The sequence below is a fragment of the Muscardinus avellanarius genome, assembly GCF_963383645.1.
Source record: "Muscardinus avellanarius genome assembly, chromosome: 4".
NCBI lineage: Eukaryota > Metazoa > Chordata > Mammalia > Rodentia > Gliridae > Muscardinus > Muscardinus avellanarius.
Window position 1 is genome coordinate 41,661,706 of NC_137789.1, and position 27,745 is coordinate 41,689,450.

Consider the following 27,745-nt stretch of genomic DNA (forward strand, 5'->3'; position numbering starts at 1 on the left):
GTCAGGATGAAAAACTCCCAACCAACCCCAGGAGGCACGAACCACATGGGAGGCTCCAGTATCCTGTCCTTGCTTGTGATAACAGCAGTAAAAATTCCTTTTGGTTTAAAGATAACTCCTTTGTAAAGCACAGTCTGAGTGACTGAAATGTATAAAGCTGCCTTGGAACAAAGACTCGGGGTCCTTGTCAAGACTCCACTGCATTGGAGGGACTTGGACCCTAGCTCGAGCTAGCTCCCCAATAAACCCCTTTTTGTTTCCTTGCATTATTGTGTGTGGTGGTGGTCTCTCTCCCCCTGGGATCCCAGACTTTGAGTATAACACCATTTCCAGCCAAGCAGCTTTATGCAACAGTACAATCATGAACATAATATCATCCTCTTGATTCCAACAGTCTATCTACAACCACATCCCTTGTATAAAACATGTAGCTGTAGAAAGATAAGATCATGACCACAAAAAAAAAAAAAAAGCCAGGGACCTCTAACCGCAGGCCGTCCCCCATCTGTTTCAACACGCCGTCCGCTCGCCCTCTGCCACCATCCCTGTCTATGTGGCTGCTGAAAGATCCACCGCTTCTCCAGTTTCTTCTTCTTTTGTTTCAGCCCGTTCACTTACTCTCTCATTCTCCATCTCTGCTTCCACCTTTTCTCCTGTCTCACCTGGAAAAGTAACCGAAGGAGATAATAAGAGGCAATCACTTGCCATCAGCAACCAGTTACCCTCATGGTTTTCAGTGGGGCAGTTCTGGCTGTGTGTGTGTGTGTGTGTGTGTGTGTGTGTGTGTGTGTGTGGCGCTGGGAATTGAACTCAGGGACATTCTATCTCCAAGCTACACCTCTAGCCCTATTTTATTTTATTTTTCATTTTTTATTTTTATTTTTATTTTTTTACGGTACTGGGGATGAAACCCTAGGGTATTCTACCTCCAAGCAATACCCCCAGCCCTATTTTTTATTCTTTATTTTGAAACAGGGTCTCACTGAGTTGCAAAGGGCCTCACTAAGTAGCTGAGGCTGTCCTCCAACCGTGCTCCTCCTGTCTCAGATTCCCAAATGCTGGAATTACAAGCATGCACCACCACCCTTGGCTTTAGTTCTTATTTTGAAGCAGGATTTCACTAAGTTTCTGAGGCTGTCCTTGAACCTGCGATCCTCCTGTCTCAGCCTCCTGAGTGCTGGGATTACAGGCAGGCACCACCACACTGCCTCAGCTCTTGCTCTTTAGATCTAGTCTAGGCTTCTTTGGTGGTGTCAGGAGAAACAGCCTCCCTGATTCCCTCAGAGCCTCCGAACAATGTAGCGTCACTCAACATCTCTGATCCTTGGCATTCTCTTAAATAAAATCAGAATGCAAATCCCCGAGAAATGACATTCGAGCTTAACTACTACAGTAGAAAGTTTCGTTTAGATCTCAGTCAAAAAGGTGGCCCAAGGGTGCCCGGAAATGGTCTCATTTGGCCATTATGGTGTTTAAAGAAAACGTTCATTGAAGATGGAACACGTGCTAACATTTAAGTCTAGACAGGACACATGCTAACCTGTTTCCCTAACGAGTCAGTTGGGCAGCACTGGCCCCAGGTCCACGGCTGGAGCCCAGCAGCAGCTTCCTGTTCTCAGAGTCCCCCTGGGCCCCCCTCAGAACCTCATGTGCCCCTCGTTTCACTCATTCCCAGCATACTAAGCCCTGAAAACGTTGACTTTGCAAACCTTGGTTTAAAAATACATGCTTTTACCTGCTGCTTCTTCTTGTCCCCATAGTACATTTAATACCTTTATTAAAGCATCTGCTTTGATAGGTTGTAGTAATTTGCTTACATCTGCCTTCCCCCAACAGACTGAGGGCCCCTTGATGACAAGGACTCTCTGTTAGTCATTCTGCATCCCCAACACCTTCTTTAGGCACTCAAAAAAGACCAAGTCAGCCGGGCGTGGTGGTACACACTTGTAATCCCAGCATTCGGGAGGCTGAGACCAGAGCATCGCAGTTCGTGGACAGCCCCAGCTACTTAGTGAGGCCCTTTGCAACTCAGTGAGACCTTGTTTCAAAAGAAAGAACAGCCGGGCGTGGCGGTGCAGGCCTGTAATTCCAGTGCTTGGGAAGCGGAGACAGAAGGATCGCGCAGCTTCGAAGCCAGCCGTGCTGGCTTAAGAGACCCTGTTTCCAAAAATAAAAAAGTATAAAATAGGTCTGAGAGTATAGCCCAGAGGTAGAAGGGCTTCCAGGAACCCCAGTACCACCAGAGAGCGAGAGAGGGAGGGAGGGAGGGAGGGAAGGAAGGAAGGAAGGAAGGAAGGAAGGAAGGAAGGAAGGTCGGTCTGACGGCGTGTCAGGCATCCTTACCCCAGAGTGGTTGTCCTGAGTGCATCTACAATCCTGAATTTTTTCCAGCCTAACTTTTACCTTTGGTGTGTTGGTTCCCTTCGTCTGTGTGAATTTTTCTGGCCTCTTCCACACTGGCCACCGTCTCTGTGAATCCCGCAGGACTCTCCACGCCCCCGTCTCTTGCTTCAGGCTGAATCTGCTCGGTGCTTCCAGGACCCTCCGCGGCACTATGGAGCGAATGGTCCACTTGAGGTGTTCCCACAAGCTGACTTCTGCCCCCTCTTTCCGGTGTGACATTGTCTGTGGGAATCGTGTCTGGAAGTTGGGACTGCTCATCTTTCCCCAGTGTTTCTGGAAGCTGTTGCTCTTCAGCCCTTTCCACAAACTGCCTTCCTTCCAGCGTGTCTGGAGACTTGCTCTCTTTGGGAACCGTGTCTAGATTTGGGGACTGCTCATCCTTTCCCACGGCTTCCTGAGGAGATAGCTCTCCAGCTGTTTCCAGAGGTGGGAAGTTCTCCACTGCTCCCAGAGGTATCGGCCCTCCGACAGTTCGTGGATTCTCAGTGTCTTCCCCTGCTCCGGGTGAATCCCTCTCTCCTGCTGGGCTTGAGGGCTGACCCGTGGCTTCTGTTCCTAAGGGTTCCGTCTCAGCATTTCCCTTGAGAGGCTGAACCCCTGGCACTACGTCCAGGTCTTGCTTCTTTTCTTCTGCTCCTGGGGTATCATCTTTGCCTCCTGACTGTGGTGGCTCAGATTCCTCCGGTCCCTCTAGAGGCTGAGTCTCCTCTGAGGGTGCTGAGTGGCCCAGGGCCTCCTTCCCAAGCACTTCATCTTTGGCCAGGGGCTGTTCCTGGAGAGACCTAATGCCATTAGCCGTAGGCACCACGGAAGCCCTGGGCTTCGCTAATGGGGGCAGGCTTTCCCTTTGCACGCTGCCAGGAAAAGTGGATTTTCTTCCTGGTATGAAGGGTTTGGGTTGGGCAACACAGGACTCCTTTTCTTCTGTTGTAGAAAAATGCTCATCTGAAGTGACTTTTGATGATTGAGTGGAAAAATTAGAAAAGAGAAAACAAATTATTGTTTAGTTTTTACCCTGAAAAAGTGAACTGATGTTAGTTTTTCTTTTAGATATCTAAATGAATTGTATTTTTGGATCTTTTGGTTGAGGGCATTTCAATGAACTCCTGTAATAGAAGATAATAATTTAGTTTCTTTCCACCCACCTTTACTCCCTCCCCCTTCCCCATTACACATTCATTTTCCTTTCAACTTAGTAATTATTTGTTACTAATTAAATAATTACTTTAAGTAACAATTATGTTATAATTTGTATTTGTAGTACTCAAAATGAGGTTATGCCTTTAGTCTTCCACTTTATCCAATACTTCCCAAGATGCTTTAATGAATATAATTTATAATTAAAAATAAAACTTTTTAAATGAACACATAAGATGTATATAAAAGCAATTTAAAGCCAGGCGTGGTGGCACACGCTTGTAATCCCAGTACTTGGGAGGCTAAGACAGGAGGACCATGCAGGTTAGAAGCCAGCCTTAGCTACTTAGTGAGGGTCTCAGCAGCTTAGTGAGACCCTGTTTCCAAATAAAATATAAAATAGGTCTGGGAGGGTAGCCGGAGGTAGAATGCCCCTGGGTTCCATCTCCAGTACCACCAAAAGAAATAGATAGATGGATAGATAGATAGATAGATAGATAGACAGACAGACAGACAGACAGACAGACAGACAGACAGACAGACAGACTAAAGAAATAGGCTGGGGTATAGGTTGGAGGTACAATGCCCCTGGGTTCCATCCCCTACCACACACATACATACAAAAAGCAAAAAGTTGGGCATGGTGCTACACGCTGGTAATCCCAGTACTTGGGAGACTGAGATAGAAAGATCACAGGTTCTCTGCCAGCCTCAGCTACTTAGCAGGCCCTCCACAACCTAGTTGAGACCCTGTTTCAAAATACAGAATAAAAAATAGGCTGGGCGTGGTGGCATACACTTGTAATACCAGTACTTGGGAGGCTGAGACAGGAGAATCTGGGTTCGTGGCCAGCCTAAGCTACTTAGTGAGGTTCTCCGTAACTTAGTGAGACCTTTTTTCAAAATAAAAAATGAAGCTAGGCATGGTAGTGCACGCTTGTAATTCCGGCATTCAGGAGGCTGAGACAGGAAGATCCCAGTTCATGGACAGCCTCAGCTACTTAGTGAGGCCCTCCGCAACTCAATGAGCCCTGTTTCAAAAATAAAAGGATAAAAAATAGGGCTGGGGGTGTAGCTCAGAGTTAGAATGCCCCTGGGTTCCACCCCCGGTACAACAAACTAAATAAATAAATAAACAAAATAAAGAATGAAAAATGGGCCAGGGGGTGTAGTTTGGAGGTAGAATGCCTCTGGGTTCCATCCCAGTACCTAAAAAAAAAAAAAAAAAAAAAAAAAAAGTAGTAAGCTAAGAAAATAAAGCTACAGGAAAAGTGCTGTGACAGCCACACACACGCAGAGTGTCAAGAGGTCTCCCAGAAACTGAGTGTTGTGGAGCAGATCTATGAGTCCCGAGAGATGTGCAGGGAGCCTGGAGAACTCGGGAATGGATGGCCAGGACACAGGCTGGGGCATGAGTAGGATCTCAGAGAGCCCTTTAGGTAATATCAATGCATCTAGATTTTACTCTAAAAGCATAAAGAATAAGAATTTTGAGCACAGATTTTTAATTTATTATTAGTATTATTTTCATCAATATTATTATTATTTTGGTAATGGAAAGTGAACCGAGGGGCATTCTACCTCTGAGCTATACCTCCAGCCCTATTTTATTTTTATTTTGAAAGAGGGTTTCACTAAGTTGATGAGAGTCTCATTCCTTGCTGAAGCTGGTTTTGAACCTGCGATCCTCCTGTATTCACTTCTCAAATACTGGGATAACAGGAATGTGCACCCATGCTCAGCTAGCAGAGATTTATTAAAAAGTTAAATAAGCCGGGCGTGGTGGCGCACGCTTGTAATCCCCACGCTTGGGAGGCGGAGACAGGAGGATCGTGCAGGTTCGTAGTCAGCCTCGCTGGCTTAAGAAACCCTGTTTCCAAATAAATAAAAAATATAGTGCCAGGCGTGGTGGTGCACGCTTGTAATCCCCACGCTTGAGAGGCAGAGACAGGAGGATTGTGCAGGTTCGAAGCCAGCCGCGTGCGCTGGCTTAGGAGACCCTGTTTCCAAATAAAAATGTAAAAATAGGTCTGGGAGTGTAGCCCGGAGGTAGAAGGGCTTCCAGGAACCTAATAAATCCCCAGTACCACAAAAAAAAAAAAAAAAAGTTAAATAAAAGCCGGGCATGGTGGCACATGCTTGTAATCCAGTACTTGGGAGGCTGAAATAGGAGGATCACAGGTTCAAGACCAACCTCAGTTACTTAGGCTCTCCATAACTTAGTGAGACCCTGTTTCAAAAAAAAAGAATAAAAAATCAGACTGGGGGTATAACTCAAAGGTAGAATGCCCCTGAGCTCACTCCCCAGTACCACACACAGACATCCAAAAAAAAAAAAAAAAAGTTAAATAAAAAACAGGTATGGGTGGTATCAGACAAATGAAACTGTTATGTGAGATTATCATTGTTAATTTTGGATAAATTGCTATAATACTAGATGTCAACCACTAAAACAAGCATGGAAAGGAGGGATGGGGAGGGAATGGGGTGGGATCGGGTAGGGGCTAACTGGGCAATATGTGCATGTATGTCTACAAAAGTTTTTTTTTATCCCATTATGATGTATGAATACAGTGCACTAATAAAAAATTATTTTAAAAAAACAGGCATGGTGGTGCATGCCTATAATCCCAGTACCTGGAAGGCTAAGACAGGAGGATCACAGGTTTGTGGCCAGCATCAACAATTTAGCAAAGCCCTCCGCAACATAGTGAGAACTTGTTCCCAAATAAAAAATAAAATAGGGCTGGGGATGTAACTCAAAGGTTCAATGCCCCTGGGTTCAATCCCCAGTACCACAAAAATAAATAAATAAAAAATAAACCGGGCATGCTGGTGCACGCTTGTAATCCCAGCATTTGAGAGGCTGAGACCAGAGGATCGAAGTTTGTGGACAGCCTCAGCTACTTAGCAAGGCCCTCCACAACTTAGTGAGACTCTGTTTCAAAGTAAAGAATAAAAAATAGGTAGCCGGATGTGGTGGCACACGCTTGCAATCCCAGCACTTGGGAGGCTGAGACAGGAGGATTGCACGGATTCAAAGCCAGCCTCAGCTACTTAGTGAGGCTCTCAGCAACTCAGTAAGACCCTGTTTCCAAATAAAATATTAAAAAATAGGTCTGGGAGTGTAGCCTGGAGGTAGAAATCCCCTGGGTTCCACCCCCAGTACCCCCCCACACACACACATACAATAGGGCAGGGGGTGTAGCTCAGAGGTCGAATGCCTCTGGGTTCCATCCCCAGACCTGCAAAATAAATAAATAAATAAATAAATAAATAAATAAATAAATGCCATAGCTCAGAGGTAGAATGCCCCTGGGTTCAATTCCCAGTTTCACACACGTACACATACAATTTTTTTTCTTTTCTTTTTTTTTTTTTTTTGTTTTGTTTTGTAGTACTGGGGATGGAACCCAGGGGCATTGCAACTCCGGACTATTCCTCCAGTCCAATTTTTTAGTCTTTTTTTTTTTTTTTTTTTTTTTTTTGAAATAGGGTCTCACTGAGTTGCTAAGGGCCTAAGTAGTTGAAACTATCTGCAAACTGCGATTATCTGGTCTTTGCCTCCCAAATGGGCATGGTGGCGCACGCTTGTAATCCCAGCATTTGGAAGACTGAAACTAATGGATGGCACTTCATGGACAGCCTCAGCTACTTAGTGAGGCTCTCAGCAACTTAGTGAGACCCTGTTTCAAACTAAAGAATAAAAAAGAGGGCTGGGGGGTGTAGCTCGGAGGTCGAATGCCCCTGGGTTCCATCCCCAGACACGCAACAACAGGGAAAAAAAAAGAGAAAAATAAAAGAAATAAAGTTAAGTAAATACACATGCACAAGACTGGGGTGTAGCTCAGTGCTATAGCATGCATGCTTAACAGATACAAAGCCCTGGATTCAGTCCTCAGCACCCCCGCCATGCCACTATATGACTTAGAAATTTTACACCTAGGTACTTTGCCAAGAAAATAGTAAACATATGCCCATACAAAGACCTGTATGCAAATGTGCACAGCAAGCCCAGGGTGGTGGTGCACGCTTGTAATCCCAGTACTTGGAAGGCTGAGACAGGAGGGTCGCACAGGTTCGAAGCCAGCCTCAGCTACTAAGTGAGGCTCTCAGCAACTTAATGAGATCCTGTTTCCAATAAAATATAAAATAGGTCTGGGAGTGTAGCCCAGAGGTAGAAAGCCCCTGGATTCCATCCCCAGTACCACAAAAAATCAAATACAAGCAAACAAACAAACAAAAATGTGCACAGCAGCCTTAGTTATACTACCCCAAACTGGAAACAATGTATTTCTACCCACAGATGAATGGGTAAGCAAACCGAGGTACATCCACACAATGGCATTCTATGCAACAATGAAAAAGAAATTAACGACATGGATGAAAGAAGATGAAAAGATGACATACTCCATGGCTCCATTCTAATGAATTAGAAAATGTCAACTTCTCTAATAGAAAGCAGAACAGTGTTCGGGGTCTGGGATTGGGATGGCCAGGAAAGGTGACTTCTAAGGGACACAGGGACGTTGGGGGTTAATAGAATCTTTCGCCGTCTGCATTGGTTTGATGCTTCTGTGGCTGCTCACAACTGACCAGCGTGTGCACTGTAAATATGCGCAGGTACTGAATATCAATTATACTTCCCACGACTAATTTTAATGTAAAAACAAGTAAGAGGAAGTGAGAAGTAACTATGAGCAGGGAAGTGAACCGATCGGCTGTAGATTTTAAAAACCTCCCTGTTGGGGCAGGGATGTGAGGTAGCTCAGGGTCGAGGGCGTGTGTTAGCATGCTCCAGGCTCAGAGCTCAATCCCCAGCGTCAAAAATAAATACACACACACATGCCTGCCTCTAAAGAATGAACTAGAGGAGGCGGCACAGAAGTCAGTGAGACAAAACAGGACTCAGACTTGCTCCATTGCAGGAGCCGCCCTCCAAACGGTGCTCCTGTCTCCGCCTTCCAGTGGCTGGGTTACACCAAGGATGCGTCTAAGCGGTGCTGGGCAGCAGCTGTGAGCTTTGGAGCTCCAAACGACAAAAATGGGGACTCTTCATCTCCCATATGACAGAATTGGGGATTGTCTCCCCTGCACCCTCTCTTTCTTTCTTTTTTTCTTTTGCAGTACTGGGGATTGAACCCAGGGGCATTCTAGCTCCAAGGACCCCCAGTCCTATTTCTTATTTATTTATTTATTTATTATTTATTTATTTATTTATTTATTTTGTAGAACTGGGGATGAAAACCAGGCCATTATACCTCCAAGCTAAAATTCCAGCTCTAATTTTTAGTCTTTTTTTTTTTTTTTTCCAGTACTGAGGATGGAACCCAGGGGCATTCTACCTTCAAGCTACACAGCCAGCCATATATACTTTTTTCTTTTTTTGCGGGTCTGGGGACCAGACCTATATTTTTTATTCTTTTCTTTGGGGGGGGGGGTCTGGGAATGGAACCCAGGGGCATTCAACCTCCGAGCTACACCCCCTGCCCTATTTTGTATTCTTTATTTTGAAACCGGGTCTCACTGAGTTGCAGAGGGCCTCTCACTAAGTAGCTGAGGCTGTCCACGAACCGTGATCCTCCGGTCTCAGCCTACCAAATGCTGGGATTACAAGTGTGCACCACCACACCTGGCTTTTTTTTATTCTTTATTTTGAAATAGGGTTTCATTTGAGTTGCAAAGGGTCTCACTAAGTAGTAATTGAGGCTGTCTGAGAACCACAATCCTCCTGTCTCAGCCTCCCAAATGCTGGGATTACAAGCATGTACCACTACGCCCAGCTCTTTTTATTTTATTTTTTGAAACAGGGTCACACTGAGTTGTGAAGGGCCTCACTAAATTGCTGAGGCTGTCCTCTAATGGAAGTCCTCCGGTCTCCACCTCTGGAATGCTGGGATTACAAACTGCGTCACCACGCCCAGTTTTTTAATTTATTTTGAGACAGGGTCTCACTAAATTGCAGAGGGCCTCACTAAGTACTGAGGCTGTTCATGAATCTGCGATCCTCTTAACTCAGCCTCCCAAGTACTGGGATTACAAGCATCTGCTACCACGCTCAGCCCTCCCCTTGCTGAATGAAGACTTTGAGTCAACAGTAAGTCAGGCAACTTAATAAAGCAATTTCTGAGGTCTAGAAAGAAATCCATTATGACAACTCATTTAGGTACTGCGCAAAGGATGTTCCGGTGATCATTGCCTTAGGGAGTTCACAAGGAAATGTGTGCATGCACCAATCCTTGATGTCTGCCAAATTACATTTTCTGATAAAATGGTTATAACAGTGACTAGTACTGTCAGTGAAATGAAATGAACATTTTCATCCACCAGGGCCAGCCGTGGTGCCCTCTAAAAGCCTCATTCTTAGCCGGGCGTGGTGGCGCACGCTTGTAATCCCTGCGCTTGGGAGGCAGAGACAGGAGGATCGCGCAGGTTCGAAGCCAGCCGCACTGGTTTAAGAGACCCTGTTTCCAAATTAAAAAAATATAAAATAGGTCTGGGAGTGTAGCCCGGATGTAGAAGGGTTTCCAGGAACCCCATTACCACCAAAAAAAAAAAAAGCCTCATTCTTCTACAACAGAAAGTTGTGTGGGAGAGGGGAAACAAAAAACACAGGCTTAAAACATTATGTTTTGAAAATAATATATATAAGTCCAAGTCAACTTTTCCCCCAAGAAAATCTTTGTGAACATGTATTTTGTCACAAATGGTATTGCAAGTGTCCACGTCATCTGTCAATTCTTGCCCTTGCTAGGACATGAATGCCTATGGTCACAGTATCAGTTTTCATTTGTCTGCACTTTTCCTGATCCTACTGGTCCACTGAAAGTAGGAAAGTAGCCTCAATATATAATTTTATAAAGTACAACCTGAGAATATCAGCCTTGCTGTCTGTCTGTCTGTCTGTCTGTCTGTCTCTCTCTCTCTCTCTCTCTCTCTCTCTTACTTTTTATTACTGAATTCTCTAAAACATGCCAAAATTCTTATGGGTCATGGAACTTTTCCAAGCTAGTATATTATGCAACATGCCAAATTTCTACAATATATTTATATGTATATTTTAATGTAGTGCCTTTACTATTTATTTATTTATTTATTTATTTATTTATTTATTTATTTATTTTGGTGGTACTGGGGTTCCTGGAAGCCCTTCTACCTCCGGGCTACACTCCCAGACCTATTTTTACATTTTTTTAAAATTTGGAAACAGGGTCTCCTAAGCCAGCATGTGCAGCTGGCTTCAAACCTGCGCGATCCTCCTGTCTCTGCCTCCCAAGCGCGGGGATTACAAGCGTGCGCCACCACGCCCAGCAAGTGCCTTTACTTTAAAACAGCAGCACCTATAGAACATGACGGCTTCAGTCTGTCATGATGATCCTCCTTCTGCTCATGCATTCAGATGTGGTTTTTGGTCATTGAAAGCTGGATTGAAAGTCAGTCATTGCTCAACAAGCTGATGATGATACTACAAATCCCTTACATTAAAAAAACGCAGCTTAGCCAGGCCTGGTGGTGCACACATATAATCTTAGGACTTGGGAAGAATGGCAATATCTGTAATATTTTTTGAGAGCAACAGAGCAGGATAGTCTTTAAAATGGTCACCAAAAAAGTAGATAAATTGCTAGAAGTGTAACAGCACATTCGATTTGTAATTTGTATTGATGAACTCTCCTTTCAACTACATTTTGAAATTTTTATTTGGGAGTAATTGCTCCTAATGAATAGCTCAAAATTTCTTTTAACCTATGTGACAGAAATCTTATGATCTTGAAAATAACACTGATAATATAACTAGTGGGTTTCTTCTCTCCCCGGCCCCGGTACTGGGGATTAAACCCAGGAGCATTCTACCTCCGACTACACCCCCAGCCCTATTTTATTTTTATGTTGAAACAGAGCCTCACTAGGTTGATGAGAATCTCACTACTTGCTGAAGCTGTCCTCAAACCTGTGATCCTCCATTATCAGCCTCCCAAATACTAGGATTATAAACATGTACCACCATGCCTGGCTTTACCTACTGGGTTTGGTGGTACCGGGGCTCCTGGAAACCCTTCTCCCTTTGGGCTACACTCCCAGACCTATTTATTTTTATATATATTTTTATTTGGAAACAGGGTCTCTGAAGTCAGCACGGCTGGCTTCGAACCTGCCCGATCCTCCTGCCTCCGCCTCCCAAGAGCGGGAATCACAAGCGTGTGCCATCACGCCCGGCTACCTAGTGGATTTGAATTTAAGTTCCTCAGCCTGGTTCCAGAGAATCTTACTAAGTTTCCCCATGTCTGTTTCACCACCTGTGAAGCACGACTAGCACGAATACCTAACCAGGGAGCTGTGGTGAAGATTTCAAGAGGTGATACTCAGAGGGCCCGACGGCGTGCCGAGCACCCACAGAGCACCAATCAGTCTGCACATCGCTCCCTCCGTGTTCCTAGCCAGGACCAAATTGCAATTCACAATGTTATTACAAATTACAATGTCAATGGACAAATAAAGAAGTAAAGTAAGTTCATTCATTTTATTTTTTATGGTACTGGAGAGTGAACCCAGAGGTATTCTACCTCTAAGCTATGCCCCTAGCCCTTTTAATTTTTTGTTTTAAAACAGGGTTTTACTGTGTTGCTGAAGGTCCCACTCAGTTGTTGAGGTCAGTCTTAAATCCCAGGTCCTCCTGTCTCAGCCTCCCAAGTATGGTTTCATTTTTATTTATTTATTTATTTATTTATTTATTTATTTATTTATTTATTTATTGTGGTACTGAGGATGGAACCCAGGGACATTCTACCTCTGAGATACAGCCCCAGCCTTATTTATTTATTTATTTATTTATTTATTTATTTATTTATTTTTCAGTACTGGGGATGGAACCCAGGGGTATTCTACTTCCGAGTTACACCTCCAGTCCAATTTTTTAGTCTTTTTACTTTTTGAAACAGGGTCTCACTGAGTTGCAAAGGGCCTCCTTAAGTACCTGAAGCTGTCTGCGAACCACGATCCTCCGGACTCTGTCTCCCGAATGCTGGGATTACAAGCATGCGCCACCACACCAAGGCTTATTTTATTTTTTATTTTGCAACAGAGTCTCACCAAGTTGCTGAGTGCCTTTACTGAGGCTGGCCGCAAAAGTGTGATCAGCCTCCCAAGTACTGTGATTACAGACCATTTTCACTCCCAAGCAGCTGAGAGAAGTATCTTTTTCTATTTGTTTGTCTTCCCTTCCTTCCCTGCAGCTGACACAGGGCTATCCAGTCTGCTAGTAGGCTGGGTATGAATGCCGATCCCACCTTTGCTTCACTGTGCAGTCTAGATGAGTCCCTAACCTCTCTGGACCTTGGAATCCTCTTCTGTAAAATGAAGATCCCGTGAGCCTTTCAGGCTTGTTAGGAGAATTCACTGAGGTGGTGCCATGTGCAGTTGGCTTACACAGCATCTGACATGAGAAGGTGGTCAACAGGGACACCCTGTAGGGTTCACTGCAAAGGGGTCCCCTGCTGCAGGGGCGAAGGAGGGCTGAACTCCAGCCAGTGGACCTGTAAACCTGCAGGTGTTGTGGGCAGGGAAGGCTTCTTTTTCTAATATTACAAAGGCCCCTTGAGGGCTAAGAGTGACTTGTCAATAAATTATAGCTAAGTTAGCAACAGAAAGAATGAACAGCAACATCGAAGGGCTCAGATGGCCGGGGTGTGGTGGTGCCTGACTGTAATCCCAGTACTTGGGAGGCTGAGACGTGAGGATTGCAGGTTTGACAGTGTAAACTATGAGGTTCTCATCAACCCAGTGAGTCCCTGTCTCAAAAATAAAAATAAAACAGGGTTAGAGGTATAGCTTGGAGGTAGAATGGGTATGGCTCAATTCCCAGTTCTCCCTCTCTAACAAAAGGCTCAGGTAGCTGGGGTATGGTGGTGCATGCCTGTTTTCCTAGTACTTGGGAGGCTAAAACAGGAGGATCACAGGTTAGAGAACAGCCTCAGGAACATAGAGTGACTTTCAGCAACCTAGCAAGACCCTGTTTCGAAACAAAAAAATAGGGCTCGGGGAGTAGCTCAGAGGTAAAATGCCCCTGGGTTCAAATCCTGGCCGCGCACACACACACACACACACACACACACACACACACACACACACACACGTTTAGAAAAACAGTTCCTTAAACACTACAAAGTTGTCAGTATCGATCTGCCAAGTTGTAGTTTTACCATGGTTAAGTATTTAAACATGATAACTGATAGACAATGGAACAGTATTCAGGTTAGCAATGACTTAACCACACTGGACTGGGATTAGTAAAGGCCACTGATAGTTTTTATGGAAACGTTTCCTTCCATTGCTGGCTTTGGTTTTGTTTATTCACCAAGTACTCCTCCAGTGCCTGTAACAGAACAGCTCTAGGTGGGTGCAGGGGTTATGGCAGGTGATGGGGCCCTTGCTATCCTAGAATTTACTGTCTTCAGAGAAATTCAAATACTAGCTACGCCCTTCATTAAGTACACCGTGATGCTGTGACACCATGGTACCTCCACACTGCCTCTCTCTACCTCTGAGTTATACAGTCTCCCTACTTGCTAAGGCTGACCATGAAGCTACCGTCCTCCTGTCTCAGCCTCCCAAGTACTGGGATTATAGATGTGGGCCACCATGCCCAGCTTATACGCTACCTCCTACGCAACCAAGCATCTCCACACGCCGTCTACAGACTTTTATGAATTCTCAGTACACCTCTAAGGTAGCAGAAGGTACCACACCATTTTTTTGGCATCCTAATTCAAAAAGCAGTGAGATAGACTCTTCCTTCCTTCCTTCCTCTCTTTTCTTTCTTTCTTTCTTTCTTTCTTTCTTTCTTTCTCTCTTCTTTATTTTCTTTCACAAACTGGAGACATCCTATGCCAATTCTGTATTATTATGCAATAAATATTTAGTATACATGCCTAGTTTTCACTTCCGAAGTTGTTTTAAAAATGCATCTGTTTTCTGAAGCCCACAATTCATCGAATCATACACTGCTCTGGGCCTAATCCTTTGGTGCTCATTATCTCTCTGATTCTGTTGTAAATTGATCCATGCACAAATTGGTCATGACAGCTGAACTAACAGAACCCTGTCGTAAGCACCGTTGTGATAGACACACAAAGAAACCAAATGCTAGGCAACATTACAGAGGGATTAGAACTGAAGAGAGCATACCTGAAACTCACATCAGAAAGGGAGCTTTCAACCCAGGTCATTGCCCTAATCAGAAGAAAAACTTGAGGTCCATATTTCTTATGTCTACATCTGATCAGACATTCCAAAGGCCTCACTGACCTGGCTGCTGGGTTTCTAGAGAGCCAATGAGCAGGCAGGATTCTAGTACTTGCTACCAGAACCATTTCTAGATTATTATAGCATTCATTCATTCATTTATTCATGGTAGTGGAGATTGAATCCAGAGGCATTCTACCTCTGAGCTACACCCTAGCACTATTTTCTTTTTCTTTTCCTTCCTTCCTTCCTTCCTTCCTTCCTTTCTTTCTTTCTTTCTTTCTTTCTTTCTTTCTTTCTTTCTTTCTTTCTTTCTTTCTTTTTTTTGTGGTGCTAGGAGTGGAACCCAGGGGCATTCTACCTCTGAGCTATACCCCCAGCTCTATTTTTTTATTTTTTATTTTTGAAACAGGGTCTCGTTGAGTTGCAGAGGGCCTCACTAAGTAGCTGAGACTGTCCACAAACTGCGATCCTCCTGTCTCAGCCTCCCGAATGCTGGGATTACAACTGTGCACCACCACGCCTGGCTAGTTCTTGAAGCTTTCAAGCTTTGGAAATCGGGGCTGCAGCATGAGGTCCTTCCAAGAAGAAAAGAACTCACGGGCATCCTCCTGAGCATCTTCTTAGCTTGTTTTCTCCTCAGTTCCTTTCTATCACTCTCCCATCCATCCAACATACGTAGAGCTGCTGGCGATGCTGCTCTGGGTGGTTCTGCCTCTTTCCTGCACCAGAGTGTGTTAATGGCCTGTCCTGTGTATCACAGCACCGATGCTCATGCATTTCACTAGCTGACCAATAGAGAGTAATAGCACTCACTGTGAGGAGAGGTGGACCCCAGCCACAGCCTCCAGTCTCAGCCTCCCAAGTACTGGATTGTAGGCATGAACCATCATGCCTAGTCCCAACCTCAGATTCTTTTGTGGTGCTGGGAATGGAACCTAGGTAAGGGGCATTCTACCTCCAAGCTACCCTTCCACCCATATTTTATGTTTTATTTGGAAACAGAGTCTCACTAAGTTTCTGAGGCTGTCCTTGAACCTGCAATGCTCCTGTCTCAGCCTCCCAAGTACCGGATTATAGGCATGAACCATCATGCCTAGCTCCAGCTCCAGATTCTTTTTTTTTTTTTTTTTTTTTTTTTTTTTTTTTGCAGTACTGGGGATAGAACTCAGGGGCATTCTACCTTCAAGATACACCCCCCCAGCCCTATTTTTTATTCCTTATTTTTTGAAGCAGGGTCTCACTAAGTTGTGGAGGGCCTCACTAAGTAGCTGAGGCTATCTGCGAACTGTGATCCCCTGGTCTTCATCTCCTGAATACTGGGATTACAAGCGTGCGCCGCCATGCCCAGCTTCCAGATTCTTAATCAGCTTTCTATACTGTCTCTAAGCATGTTGAAATACATCCAAACAAATACACACACACACACACACACACACACACACACACACACACACGTCACCAGAGCCACTCATCACTATTTAGCACCTAGTCTACACCATGACAAGCAGAGTGTGTGTGTGTGTGTGTGTCAGAATTTTAGGAAAAGGGCAAAAAATAGACACACACAAAAAATCAGCTTATAGAAAAAAAGGAAGCCGGGCATGGTGGCGCACACTTGTAATCCCCACGCTTGGTAGGCTGAGACAGGAGAATCGCACAGGTTCGAAGCCAGCCTCAGCTACTTAGTGAGGCTCTCAGCAACTTAGTGAGACCCTGTTTCCAAATAAAATATAAAAAAGGTTTGGGAGCATAGCCCGGAGGTAGAAAGCCTCTGGGTTCCACCCCAGTACCACCAAAGGGGAAAAAAAAAAGGTCCATTATCAATTACCAATGACAGTGAAGGAAAAATAAATTTAAAAAGTAGAGAGTGTTTGAGGGAAAACATTTCAACAAAAATCCCCACTGGGGTGGTGAAGGCAGATGGCCGCTCTGTGAAGAGGAACCACTAGGAAAACTGACAGAGCGTTAGGAATGCGCACCCCAGGCCCTCCCCAGCTCACTCATGCCCCGGCACATGTGAATAGCATGTCCGTGCAGCACTCTGGGACCAGCAGAGGAAGCTGCTCTCAGGGGCTTGGCTGTCAGGATGCTGCCCGGCTGCCCTGAAGGCTGGAGCAGCACCAGCATGCAGCTCCCAGGCTGGGGAACCGTGACTCACTGGGAATGCATACAGTGTGGCTTCACCACGCACCCACCTCCATAACGCTTGATTCCCAGGGATTTTAGCTATAAAAACCATGTGGGAGCCGGGCGTGGTGGCGCACGCTTGTAACCCCAGCTTTCCGGAGGCTGAGACCGGAGGATCACAGTTCGGAGACAGCCTCAGCTACTTAGTGAGGCCCTCTGCAACTTAGTGAGACCCTGTTTGCAAATAAAGAAACCTCACCAAAGCTAGAATGGAAGGATAGGAGGGCAAGAAGGCCGAGGTTGATTAATGAAGGAGCTACATCTGAATTTGTGTAAAAATATAAATATAGCATGGTTAACCTGGACACTCATTGTTGGGAGGGGGGAAAGGGGAAGTACGAGGAAGATACCAAGCATAGTCTGAATGTATGCCATTTTCAATATGTTCCACATAAAAATAAAATAAAGAATAAAAAAATAGGGCAGGGGTATAACTCGGAGGTCGAATGCCCATCCCCAGACCCGCAAAAAAAAAAAAAAAAGAACAATGTAGGTTTTTTATTTTTTTCAATCTTCATCCCTAGAAAGCAAAGCTTGGATACCTACAAAAGAATACATGCTAGAGCCTAAAAGCAATTCCCAGGGAGGGGTTAAAGACACATGAGAAGCAGCAACGGCCCTCAGATGGGTGCCAGAGCTTCTGAGGTCATCTCGGCACTGGGATAGCTACATTCTGGTATCTTGCTTCAAAAAAAAAAAAAAAAAATCGGGATCTAGTACACCTACATGTAGACACGCCAGGCCACACAGCCAAGTGTGCGGCATTTTATCAATTTTGTTGAAACTCTGAATACCCCCCACCAGTGATGGGGTATCTTTTCAAACTTGATATTGTAAACCATGGGCATAGCAATGAAATTACCCAGCAGCGGTAAGTGTGGCAGCCTCACAGAAGCACACTCGAGTTCCACACAATCAAGCTTTGTTTGGCTGTGTTCACGCTTCCTGCATGACCAGGAGACCCTCTTCACAGCTCAACACCGCCTTCCCAAGCCTAGCTCAGCCATCGCGGTCCTCTCCTCTCTGAGTAGTCCTTTTATCCGAACCTGGTCTCTCTAAGTGCGTCCATTCACCCATCCACCCACTCAACAGTTACTGACAGCATTTCTCCTATGTCTACTTGTACCATACAAGTTCCTGGCAGAACAAGAACTAGACCTCAAATAAGACTGGAGGTTGATTTTATTTTATTTTATATTATATTATTTATTTATTACTTATTTATTTATTACTGTGGATGGAACCCAGGAGCTTTCTACTCCCGGGCCATACTGCCAGACCTATTTTATACTTTATTTGGAAACAGGGTCTCACTAAGTTGCTGAGAGCCTCACTAAGTAGCTGAGGCTGACTTTGAACCTGTGCGATCCTCCTGTCTCAGCCTCCCAAGCGCTGGGATTACAAGCATGCGCTACCATGCCCGGGCTGGAGGTTGATTTTAAAAGTGGGGATTTGGGAGTCATACGCAGGGAGCTCAAGCCCCAGCTCCATCACTTGCTACCTCTGAAATCCTGGGCAAGTCACTTGTCCTCAGGAGGCTTTAGTATTCTAGTTGCATTAGGCATTGCAAATGTTGGCTTTTATAAGGCTTCTGTGGGCATTAGGTGAGGTCAAGATGGTACTCCTGCTTCAATTCCTGACTTCCTCTCCATGTTGATGTGACTGCACAAATGTCTGAAAGTTTTCATTTTTTAGAAAAAAATTATTTAATTGTTGATGAGGGTAGAGACTGGCACAACTCATGTAAGGCATTTGGCAGTATTCTATCAAAATTATAAATGCAAGCCAGGCATGTTGGCGCACGCTTGTAATCCCAGCATTTGGGAGGCTGAGACAGGACGATCGTGGTTCGCTGCCAGCCTCAGCTCTTAGTGAGCCCCTTTGCAACTCAGTGAGACCCTGTTTCTTCCTTCCTTCCTTCCTTTCTTTCTTTCTTTCTTTCTTTCTTTCTTTCTTTCTTTCTTTCTTTCTTTCTTTCTTTTTGTGTGTGGTACTGGGGGTGGAACCCAGGGGCTTTTTGCCTCTGGGCTATACTCCCAGACCTTTTTTGTACTTTATTTGGAAACAGAGTCTCACCAAGTTGCTGAGAGCCTCACTAAGTAACTGAGGCTGGTTTTGAACCTGTGCGATCTTCCTGTCTCAGCCTCCCAAGCGCTGGGATTACAAGTGTGTGCCACCACACCCGGCGAGACCCTGTTTCAAAATAAAGAATAAGCTGGGTGTGGTGACACACACTTGTAATGTCAGCATTTGGGAGGCTGAGATAGGAGGATCACGGTTCGTGGACAGCCTCGGCTACTTAGTGAGACCCCTTGCAACTCAGTGAGACCCTGTTTCAAAATAGAAAATAAAAAATGTGACTGGGGGTATAGCTTGGAGGGAGAATGCCCCTGGGTTTCGTCCTCACTACTGCAAACTAAATAAATAAATAATAAATAAATAAATAAATAAATAAATAAATAATAGGGCTGGGGGTGTATCTTGGAGGTAGAATCCCCCTGGGTTCCATCCCCAGTACTGCAAAAGAAATTATAAATGCACACCCCCTTTGATGTAGTAATGCCGCCTCTGGGAAACTGCAGATACACTTGTAGAGATTCAGGATGATGTATGCACAAAGGAATTCATTGCAACATTGTCTGGAAAAGACTGGGGGGGAAAAACATCAAATGTCCCTCAATAGGGGACAGGTTAAATAAATCACACAATGAATTATTTTGCAGGTGTATAAAAGAAGAAAGAACTGCTCTACGTGTCACTAAAGAAAATCTCTAGCCAGGCTTACAATCCCAGCATTTGGGAGGCTGAGACCAGAGGATCGCGGTTCGTGGACAGCCTCAGCTACTTAGTGAGGCCCTTCGCAACTCCGTGAGACCCTGTTTCAAAATGAAGAATAAAAAATAGAGCTGGGGGTGTAGCTCGAAGGTAGAATGCCCCTGGATTCCAGTACCGGAAAAAAAAAAAAAAAAAACCTCCATATTGTTAAGTAAAAATCAAGGAGAAGACAATGAGTAAAGTAAAATACATTTGTGTGTGTGTGTGTGTGTGTGTGTGTGTGTGTGTGTGTGTCTGTGTGTGTGTGTGGTGTGTTACTGGGTATGGAACACAGGGGCTTTCTATCTCCGGGGTACGCTCCCAGACCTAACCTATTTTAGATTTTATTTGGAAACTGGTTCTCACTAAGCTGCTGAGAGCCTCACTAAGGAGCTGAGGCTGGCTTCAAACCTGCATGATCGTCCTGTCTCAGCCTCCCAAGTACTGGGATTGCAAGTGTGTGCCCCCATGCCCGGATCTATAATACATAATGCATTTTAAAGATAAAGATGAGACAGAAATATTTGCAATGCATATAGAAACTTTGTAAGAATATTTTTAAAAACACCCCAAATTAATAAATGCTTAGCCATCGGTGCCATTGGGACTAAGCAAATGATGGGGATGAAGAGAGAACACTTTGCCTTTTTCAAGTGTTTTTATTTTTTATTTATTTATTTTTTGGTGATACTGGGGTTCCTGAAAGTCCTTCTACTTCCAAGCTACACTCCCAGATCTATTTTATACTTTTTTAAAATTTAGAAACAGGGTCTCTTAAGCCAGCACGGCTGGCTTCGAAACTGTACGGTCCTCCTGTCTCTGCCTCCCAAGTGTGGGGATTACAAGCGTGCGCCACCACGGCCAACTATGTTTTTACATTTTTGAATCTTGTTTGTCTGCAGTTTTTGTTTTGTTTTGTTTTGCAGTACTGAGAATGGAACCCAGGGGCATTCTACCTCCAAGCTACACCCCCAGCCCTATTTTTTATTCTTTATTTTGAAGCAAGATCTCACTAAGTTGCTGAGGGCCTCACCAAGCACTGAGGCTGGCCACGAACCTGGAATCCTCCTGTCTTAGCCTCTCAAGTGCTGGTATTACAAACATACACTACCACGTCCGGCTCTGTTTTCAGTTCTTATATCCTATTCTAACTAGCTGTATGCCAAGACCAGGCACTGGAGTTGCAAAGGTTGTCTAGCATTTGAAAAAATTACCATCAATATAATTTCTGTAAGAAAAGCCTATGTAAATTAATTTGATGCTAATGATGTTTGCTCTTCAACTACAAAGGGGAACTATTCATCTGATAAGGATTGACATGCCTCTGAGTGAGAATAGGGTTTGAAGCCTGAAGGTAGGCCTGTGGTACAAAGGACAATTCACAGAACTGAAATTCAAGCCTCCTTGAATTGCCAGGCAGCGGGAAGTCAGGCAGTAGCGAAAGTTCATGCTAGAACAAATGACCATAGCTGTCAGTGGAAATGTACACATTAACCTGGCAATGAACTTGTCAATAGTTACTATTTACTTTGTCCATGTCTGTGCTTAAACGACTCAGGAAGAAGAATCATGCCAGAAAGAGATGCCATTTGTATTAGGAAAGACTGGAGCATTGCTCCTCTTAGCAGGGGCTAGTAGACAGGGAGGCGGATCTGAGACCTTTGGGGACATTGAAGTCTGCTGACTTTTTTCTTTCTTTCTTTCTTTCTTTCTTTCTTTCTTTCTTTCTTTCTTTCTTTCTTTCCTTCTTTTTTTCTTTCTTTCTTGTTGTTGTAGTGTTGTAGATTGAACCCAGAAGCATTCTACCTCCAAGCTACACTCCCAGCCCTATTTTGCTTTCTATTAGGAAACTAGGTCTTGCTAAGTTGCTGAGGTTGGCTTTGAACCTATGATGTTCCTGTCTAAACTTTCCAAGTACTGGGATTATGGGTGTGCACTACCACACCCGCCCGGCTATTGACTTTCAACAATAAAGACTGAACACAATCTTTGTGTTCAAATTCTTTCAGACTAAAGCTGGGCGTGGTGGCACATGCTTGTAATCCCAGTACTTGGGAGGCTAAGACAAGAGCATCGCAGCCCCTCTGTAATTTAGGGAAACCCTATTTCAAAATAAAGAAGCTGGGCGTGGTGGTGGCTCACGCTTGTAATCCCAGCACTCAGGAGGCTGAGAGGATTGCGGTTCACAGACAGCCACGGCTACTTAGTGAGGCCCTCCGCAACTTAGTGAGACCCTGTTTCAAAATAAAGAATAAAACAGGGCAGAGGGTGTAGCTGGGAGGTTGAATGCCCTTGGGTTCCATCCCCAGACCCACAAAAATAAATAAAATAAAATAAAATAAAATCAGACTAGGAGTGTAGTGTAGCTCAATTGTGGAAATCCCCCGGGTTCAATCCCCATTCCAAAAAGAAAAAAATATATATGAGACCAGAAGTGGCTCTGATATTCAAAACTTGCTTCCATAAACCTAAGAAATTCCAAATTCAATCCTTCTTCACTGTCCTTTTAGAAAGAGAAGCCTCTATCTTCACATACTTCAGGGCACTTAGTAGAAATCTAAGTGTGACTACCATTTATCAGGAACGGTTCTGTACTCCAAGAAGCACCAGATTGTTATTTGCACCAGAGGCCTGTCTCCACCTCTGTCCCCACACTCATGTGTGCGCCTGAGCGGTCAGCTTTGGAGGTGATGGACAGGAGTGGGGGAGGCGATCAGAGCCCATGTCCACGTGTCGTCAATAGCACCGATTATTCAGATTATTCCTGGGCAACCTGACGTCTTCCTAACCAGTAGCAGCTGACTGATTTAAATTTGAGCCTGAAGCCTGGCTTGGGGGCTTATGCTTGTAACCCCCGCATTTGGGAGGCTGAGACAGGAGTATCAAGTTTTGCAGACAGCCTCAGCTACTTAGTGAGGCCTTCTGCAACTTAGTGAGACTAAAGAATAAAAATAGGGCTGGAGTTGTAGCTCAGAGGTAGAATGTCCCTGGGCTCCATCCCCAGTACTGTAAAAAATAATATATAAATAAATAAACAAACTTGAACCAGAAAATAAATACCTTTTGATTTTAGTGCCATAGGATTTTAGAGCTATAGAGATCCAAGAGAAAAGCCAGCCCATTATTTTGATCCTTAGGCTTTTAGGCCAATATTGTATCATGTAGAACACTTTGTAATTTTTTTCCCCTATACTGGACAAGGAATCCAGGGGCATTCTAGCTCCAAGATACACTCCAGCCATATTATTTATTCTTTTGTTTGAAACAGGGTCTCACTGAGTTGTAAAGGGCTTCACTAAGTAGCTGAGGCTGTCGGCAAACCACTATCCTCCTGTCTCAGCCTCCCAAAGGCTGGCATTCAAAGCATGTGCCACCACGCCCAGCTTGTATAACACTTCTAAACTAGAGTTTTCTTGTAGAAAATTTAGGCCAGAGCAGTGGTGCACACCTGTAATCAGAAATATAGTTAAGACCCTGCTTCAAAATTAAAAATATAAAGGGCTAGAGATGTGCTTAGAGATGGTTTCCTCAGAGTTTAATCCCCAATGCTCCCTCTCAAAGAAAAAAAAAAGAAAGAAGGAAGGAAAAAAGGAAAGAAAGAAAATTCAGTGAAGCAGATTTAAGGAAGGAGCTCTGTGACTTGTAAATTGTTTACTCCTTATCTACAAATGTGGGATAATCAAAGTACTTAGTCATAGCACTGTTACGAGGACAAAATGAAGGAATCCACTCAATAGGTCAGTGCTGAGACCACTATATGTTAAGCACTGTTAGGCAGTGGATGAACTTGGACTGTTTCTATCTTGTTTTAATTATTTTATTGGTGCATTGTAGTCATACATCTTAATGGAGTACAAGATGGTGGAGGCACACATGCACATTACTCATTTAGCCCTTCCCCAATTCCCACCCCCTTCCTCCTTCTCATGTTTGGCTTAGTGATTGACTTCGATAGGTTTGTGAATGTACATCATGTACATTAGGGAATCCCCCCCATCAAGTTTTTAAACAGGAAGGAATTATTTATCAGGCCTCCAAGATCATGGGGTTGAGATGCTGCTGAACTATAATAGTATCCAGTTACAACGTATAATAGTAGTATAATAGTATCCAGTTACAACTTATAATAGTATCCAGTTACAAGGCAGCGTTGTCTGACAGAGGATCAGAAGAACACACCTGTTGACTGATTTAATGTGTGTTGAGCAATTCATGTGGTAAATTAATTTTCTATATGCTAAAACCTACTGTCAAGTGTTTCAAGATTTCTCCCAGAACACCATCCACGAAAACAGTAATGAAAGCAAGAATAACAAAAGAAGAGATACAAATGGCTATTGTCTTTTTTTTTTGTCTTTTTGGAACTGAGGCTGGAACCTCAGGTAGATCGAAGCAAGGCAAGCACTTTGCCACTGAGCTATATCCCAGCCCTAAGAATGGTTATTAATTCTGGTGATAATTTTTTTTTTTGCGGATCTGGGGATGGAACCCAGGGGGCATTTGACCTCCAAGCTACATCCCCTGCCCTATATTTTATTCTTTATTTTAAAACAGGGTCTCACTAAGTTGCAGAGGGCCTCACTAAGTAATTGAGACTGGCCGTGAACCGCGAGCCTCTAGTCTCAGCCTTCCAAATGCTAGGATTACAAGCGTGCGCCGCCACCACACTCAGTGATAAAATATTTTTAAATGAAAAGATGAAAAACCCCATTCCACTGATTGGAGAGATTTGCCCTCTCCAAAATTTACATTCCCTGAAATGTATTTTTTTTTTCAGTTTGAAAATTGATAAGCCGGGCGTGGTGGCACACGCTTGTAATCCCTGCGCTTGGGAGGCTGAGACAGGAGGATCGCACAGGTTCGAAGCCAGCCTCAGCTACTTAGTGAGGCTCTCAGCAACTTAGTGAGACCCTGTTAATATAAAATAGGTCTGGGAGTATAGCCTGGAGGTAGAAAGCCTCTGTGTTCCACCCCCAGTGCCACAAAAAAAAAAAAGAAAGAAAGAAAGAAAATTGATAATGGTTAGCTTTGGGGGGGGGTAGAGATTGAGCCCAGGGGTTTTTTGTTTTTTGTTTTTTTTTTTTTTGAGCATACTAAGCACATACTCTATTATAGGGTTATACTCCAGCCCATGCTCTGCTTTTTTTGGGGGAGGTATCCAGGATTGGACCCAGGGGCATTCTAACTCTGAGCTATAACCCCATCCCTATTTAAAAAAAAATTTTTTTTTGGTACTGGGGGTAGAACCCAGGGGATTTTCTACCTCTGGGCTACACTCCCAGATCTATTTTATACTTTATTTGGAAACAGGGTCTTACTAGCTTCCTGAGAGCCTCACTAAGTAGCCTAGGCTGACTTCGAACCTATGCGATCCTCTTGTCTCAGCCTCCCTAGCACTGTGATTAGAAGCATGCACCACCATACCCAGTTTTTTATTTTTATTTTGAAACAGGCTCTTGCTGGGTTAATGAGATTCTCACTACTTTCTGAGGCTGGCCACAAACCTGTGATCCTCCTGTTTCAGTCTCTCAAGTGCTAGGATCACAGGCATGTGCCACCATACCAAGTCCATGCTCTGCTTTATAAACCAGGATACTGCTGCCAGGATATCTGAGGCATGATGAGGGATAAGAGAAGCCAGGATAATATGATGACTCTCTCTGAAGTGTTACTTTCTTTTCAGTTTTTTATATTAAAACCAATAAAGACTTATCATGGAACAGAATACAAAAAGCCACCTGATTTCATAAGGTAAACATAAAATGTAAGGCAACTATTCCTTGCACTGGCCTCTGAGCACCTTGGGGTATGCAGGCTCAGGCCTGTTAAGGAAAGGTCAGCAAGTGCTATGCATTAGGAATGGGTTTTCCATGTTGTCAGTGACAAGGGGTTTCGAATCATTTTCATATATGGTTTTAATTTTTAATCTAGTTCTTTACCTATTTTATTGATTCCTGTTATCTACTGAAGCTCAAAATTATCACACACCATGAAAAATAACAAAAGCACAACATTGTCAGATTTGGATACAGTGGCTGAGCTTTGAAACAGCCATTCCTGCCAGGCGTGGTTGTGCACGCTTGTAATCCCAGTACTTGGGAGGCTAAGATAGGAGAATCGCAGGTTTGTGGCCAGATTCAGCTACTTGTGAGGCCCTCTGCAACTTAGTGAGACCTTGTTTCAAAATAAAGTATATAAAACAGGGCTGGGGGTACAGCTTGGAGGTAGAATGCCCCTGGGTTCCATCCCCAATACCACACATACAAAAGAAAGAAAGAAAGAAAGAAAGAAAGAAAGAAAGAAAGAAAGAAAGAAAGAGAGAAAGACAGCCATTCCTGACAATGCTGCCTTCTCTGTCACAAAATCAAAGAGGAAAACACTTTTGTTATTACAGTAACACAAGGTTGAAGACCTACAATGATGAATTAGTAGAGTATAAAATCCCCCAAAATGTTAGCCTGGAAGAAAACTGTAAACTAGCTTGAAGGATTTGCTAGACATTCAGAGCTTGGTCCAAAATGTTAACCATTCAAAATCAAAGAAATGAGCCAGGCGTGGTGGCGCACACTTGTAATATCAGTACTTGGGAGGCGGAGACAAGAGGATCACAGGTTTGCAGCCAGCCTCAGCTACTTAGTGAGCCCTCACAATTTAGCAAGGCCCTGTTTCAAAATAAAGGATAAAAAATAGGGCTGGGGGTGTAGCTCAGAGGTGGAATGCCCCTGAGTTCAATTTCCAGTACCAAAAAATAAATAAATAAATAAGATAGAAGAAATGAGTCATTCTCTGCTTTTATTCTTTTCACAGAACTTATCACTGTCAGAAACTATCTCTAGAGAGAAATGTAGTGGCTCATGCCTGTAATCCCAGTACTTGGGAGATGGGACAAGTGGATTGCAGGTTCTAGGCCAGCCTCAGCAATTTAGCCAGACTCTGAAAGAAGAAAGAAAGGAAGGAAAGGAGGGAGGGCTAAGGGTGTGACTCAGAGGTAGAGAATGCCACTGGGTTTAAGGTTTAATCCAGAGAGGGAGAGGGAGAGGGAGAGGGAGAGGGAGAGGGAGAGAGAGAGAGAGAGAGAGAGAGAGAGAGAGAGAGAGAGAGAGAAGAGGAGGAGAGGGGAGAAGAGAGAGGGGAGAGGGGAGAGGAGGAGAGGGGAGAGGGGAGAGAGGAGGAGAGGGGAGAGGGGAGAGGGGAGAAGAGAGAGGGGAGAGGGGAGAGGGGAGAGGGGAGAGGGGAGAGGGGAGAGGGGAGAAGAGAGAGGGGAGAGGGGAGAGAGGAAGAGAGGGGAGAGGGGAGAGAGGAGGAGAGAGGAGGAGAGAGGAGGAGAGAGGAGAGGGGAAAGAGGAAGAGAGGGGAGGGGGAGAGGGGAGAGGGGAGAGAGAGGTCAGAAGAAGAGGAGAGGAGAGGTCACTTGTCTCCAGCATCCATCCAGCGTGTTACCACATAGTCGTAGATGCTCAGGAGCCAGTGATGAGCTTCACCGCATACATATTCCTCAGGAAATAAACACTTGGGCTAAGCACAGGGGACTGTACCTGACCTCTTCAGAGGTGGAGGGTCGGTCGTGCATCCTCTGCCATCTCCAAGACAGAATGCTCGCGGGAGTAAAGGGGGGAAGGTCTGGGTGGGTCATTTCTCGTCTGCTTGGGGGAGTACGGGGATAACACCGGCAGGGATCGCCAGGGCCGTCAGCGCCGGGTGACCTCGGAGCCCTGGGTCACAGCCGGCGGCTCCAGATTTGGGGCGGGGACGTCGCGCTTCGCTCAGGGTCCCGCTCCCATCTTCCGGGAAGGAGCTCACCCTCAGCTGGGTGGCCTGGGTTCGGGGCGCACCTTTTGCGCCTCGGGGGAACCAGCCCCAGCGAAGCCCGGGCCCGGGTGGGGTTGGGGTCGGGGCCCCGCTCACCGCTGCGGAGCCTGCCGCTGTCTCCGGCCTTGAGGGCGCTGCTGGAGCAGCCCAT

The 27,745-nt window shown here is 44.7% G+C and overlaps 1 protein-coding gene across 1 annotated transcript; it reads right to left on the reverse strand.

The window, feature by feature from the left end:
- Positions 1–276: 276 nt before the first annotated feature.
- ERICH5 (glutamate rich 5) lies at positions 277–27,745 on the reverse strand (the record flags this gene model as incomplete). Its single annotated transcript, XM_080694650.1, has 2 exons — positions 277–662; positions 27,691–27,745. The coding sequence occupies 2 exons, from the start codon at positions 27,743–27,745 to the stop codon at positions 550–552; spliced, it is 168 nt and encodes a 55-aa protein (XP_080550776.1). The 3' UTR covers positions 277–549.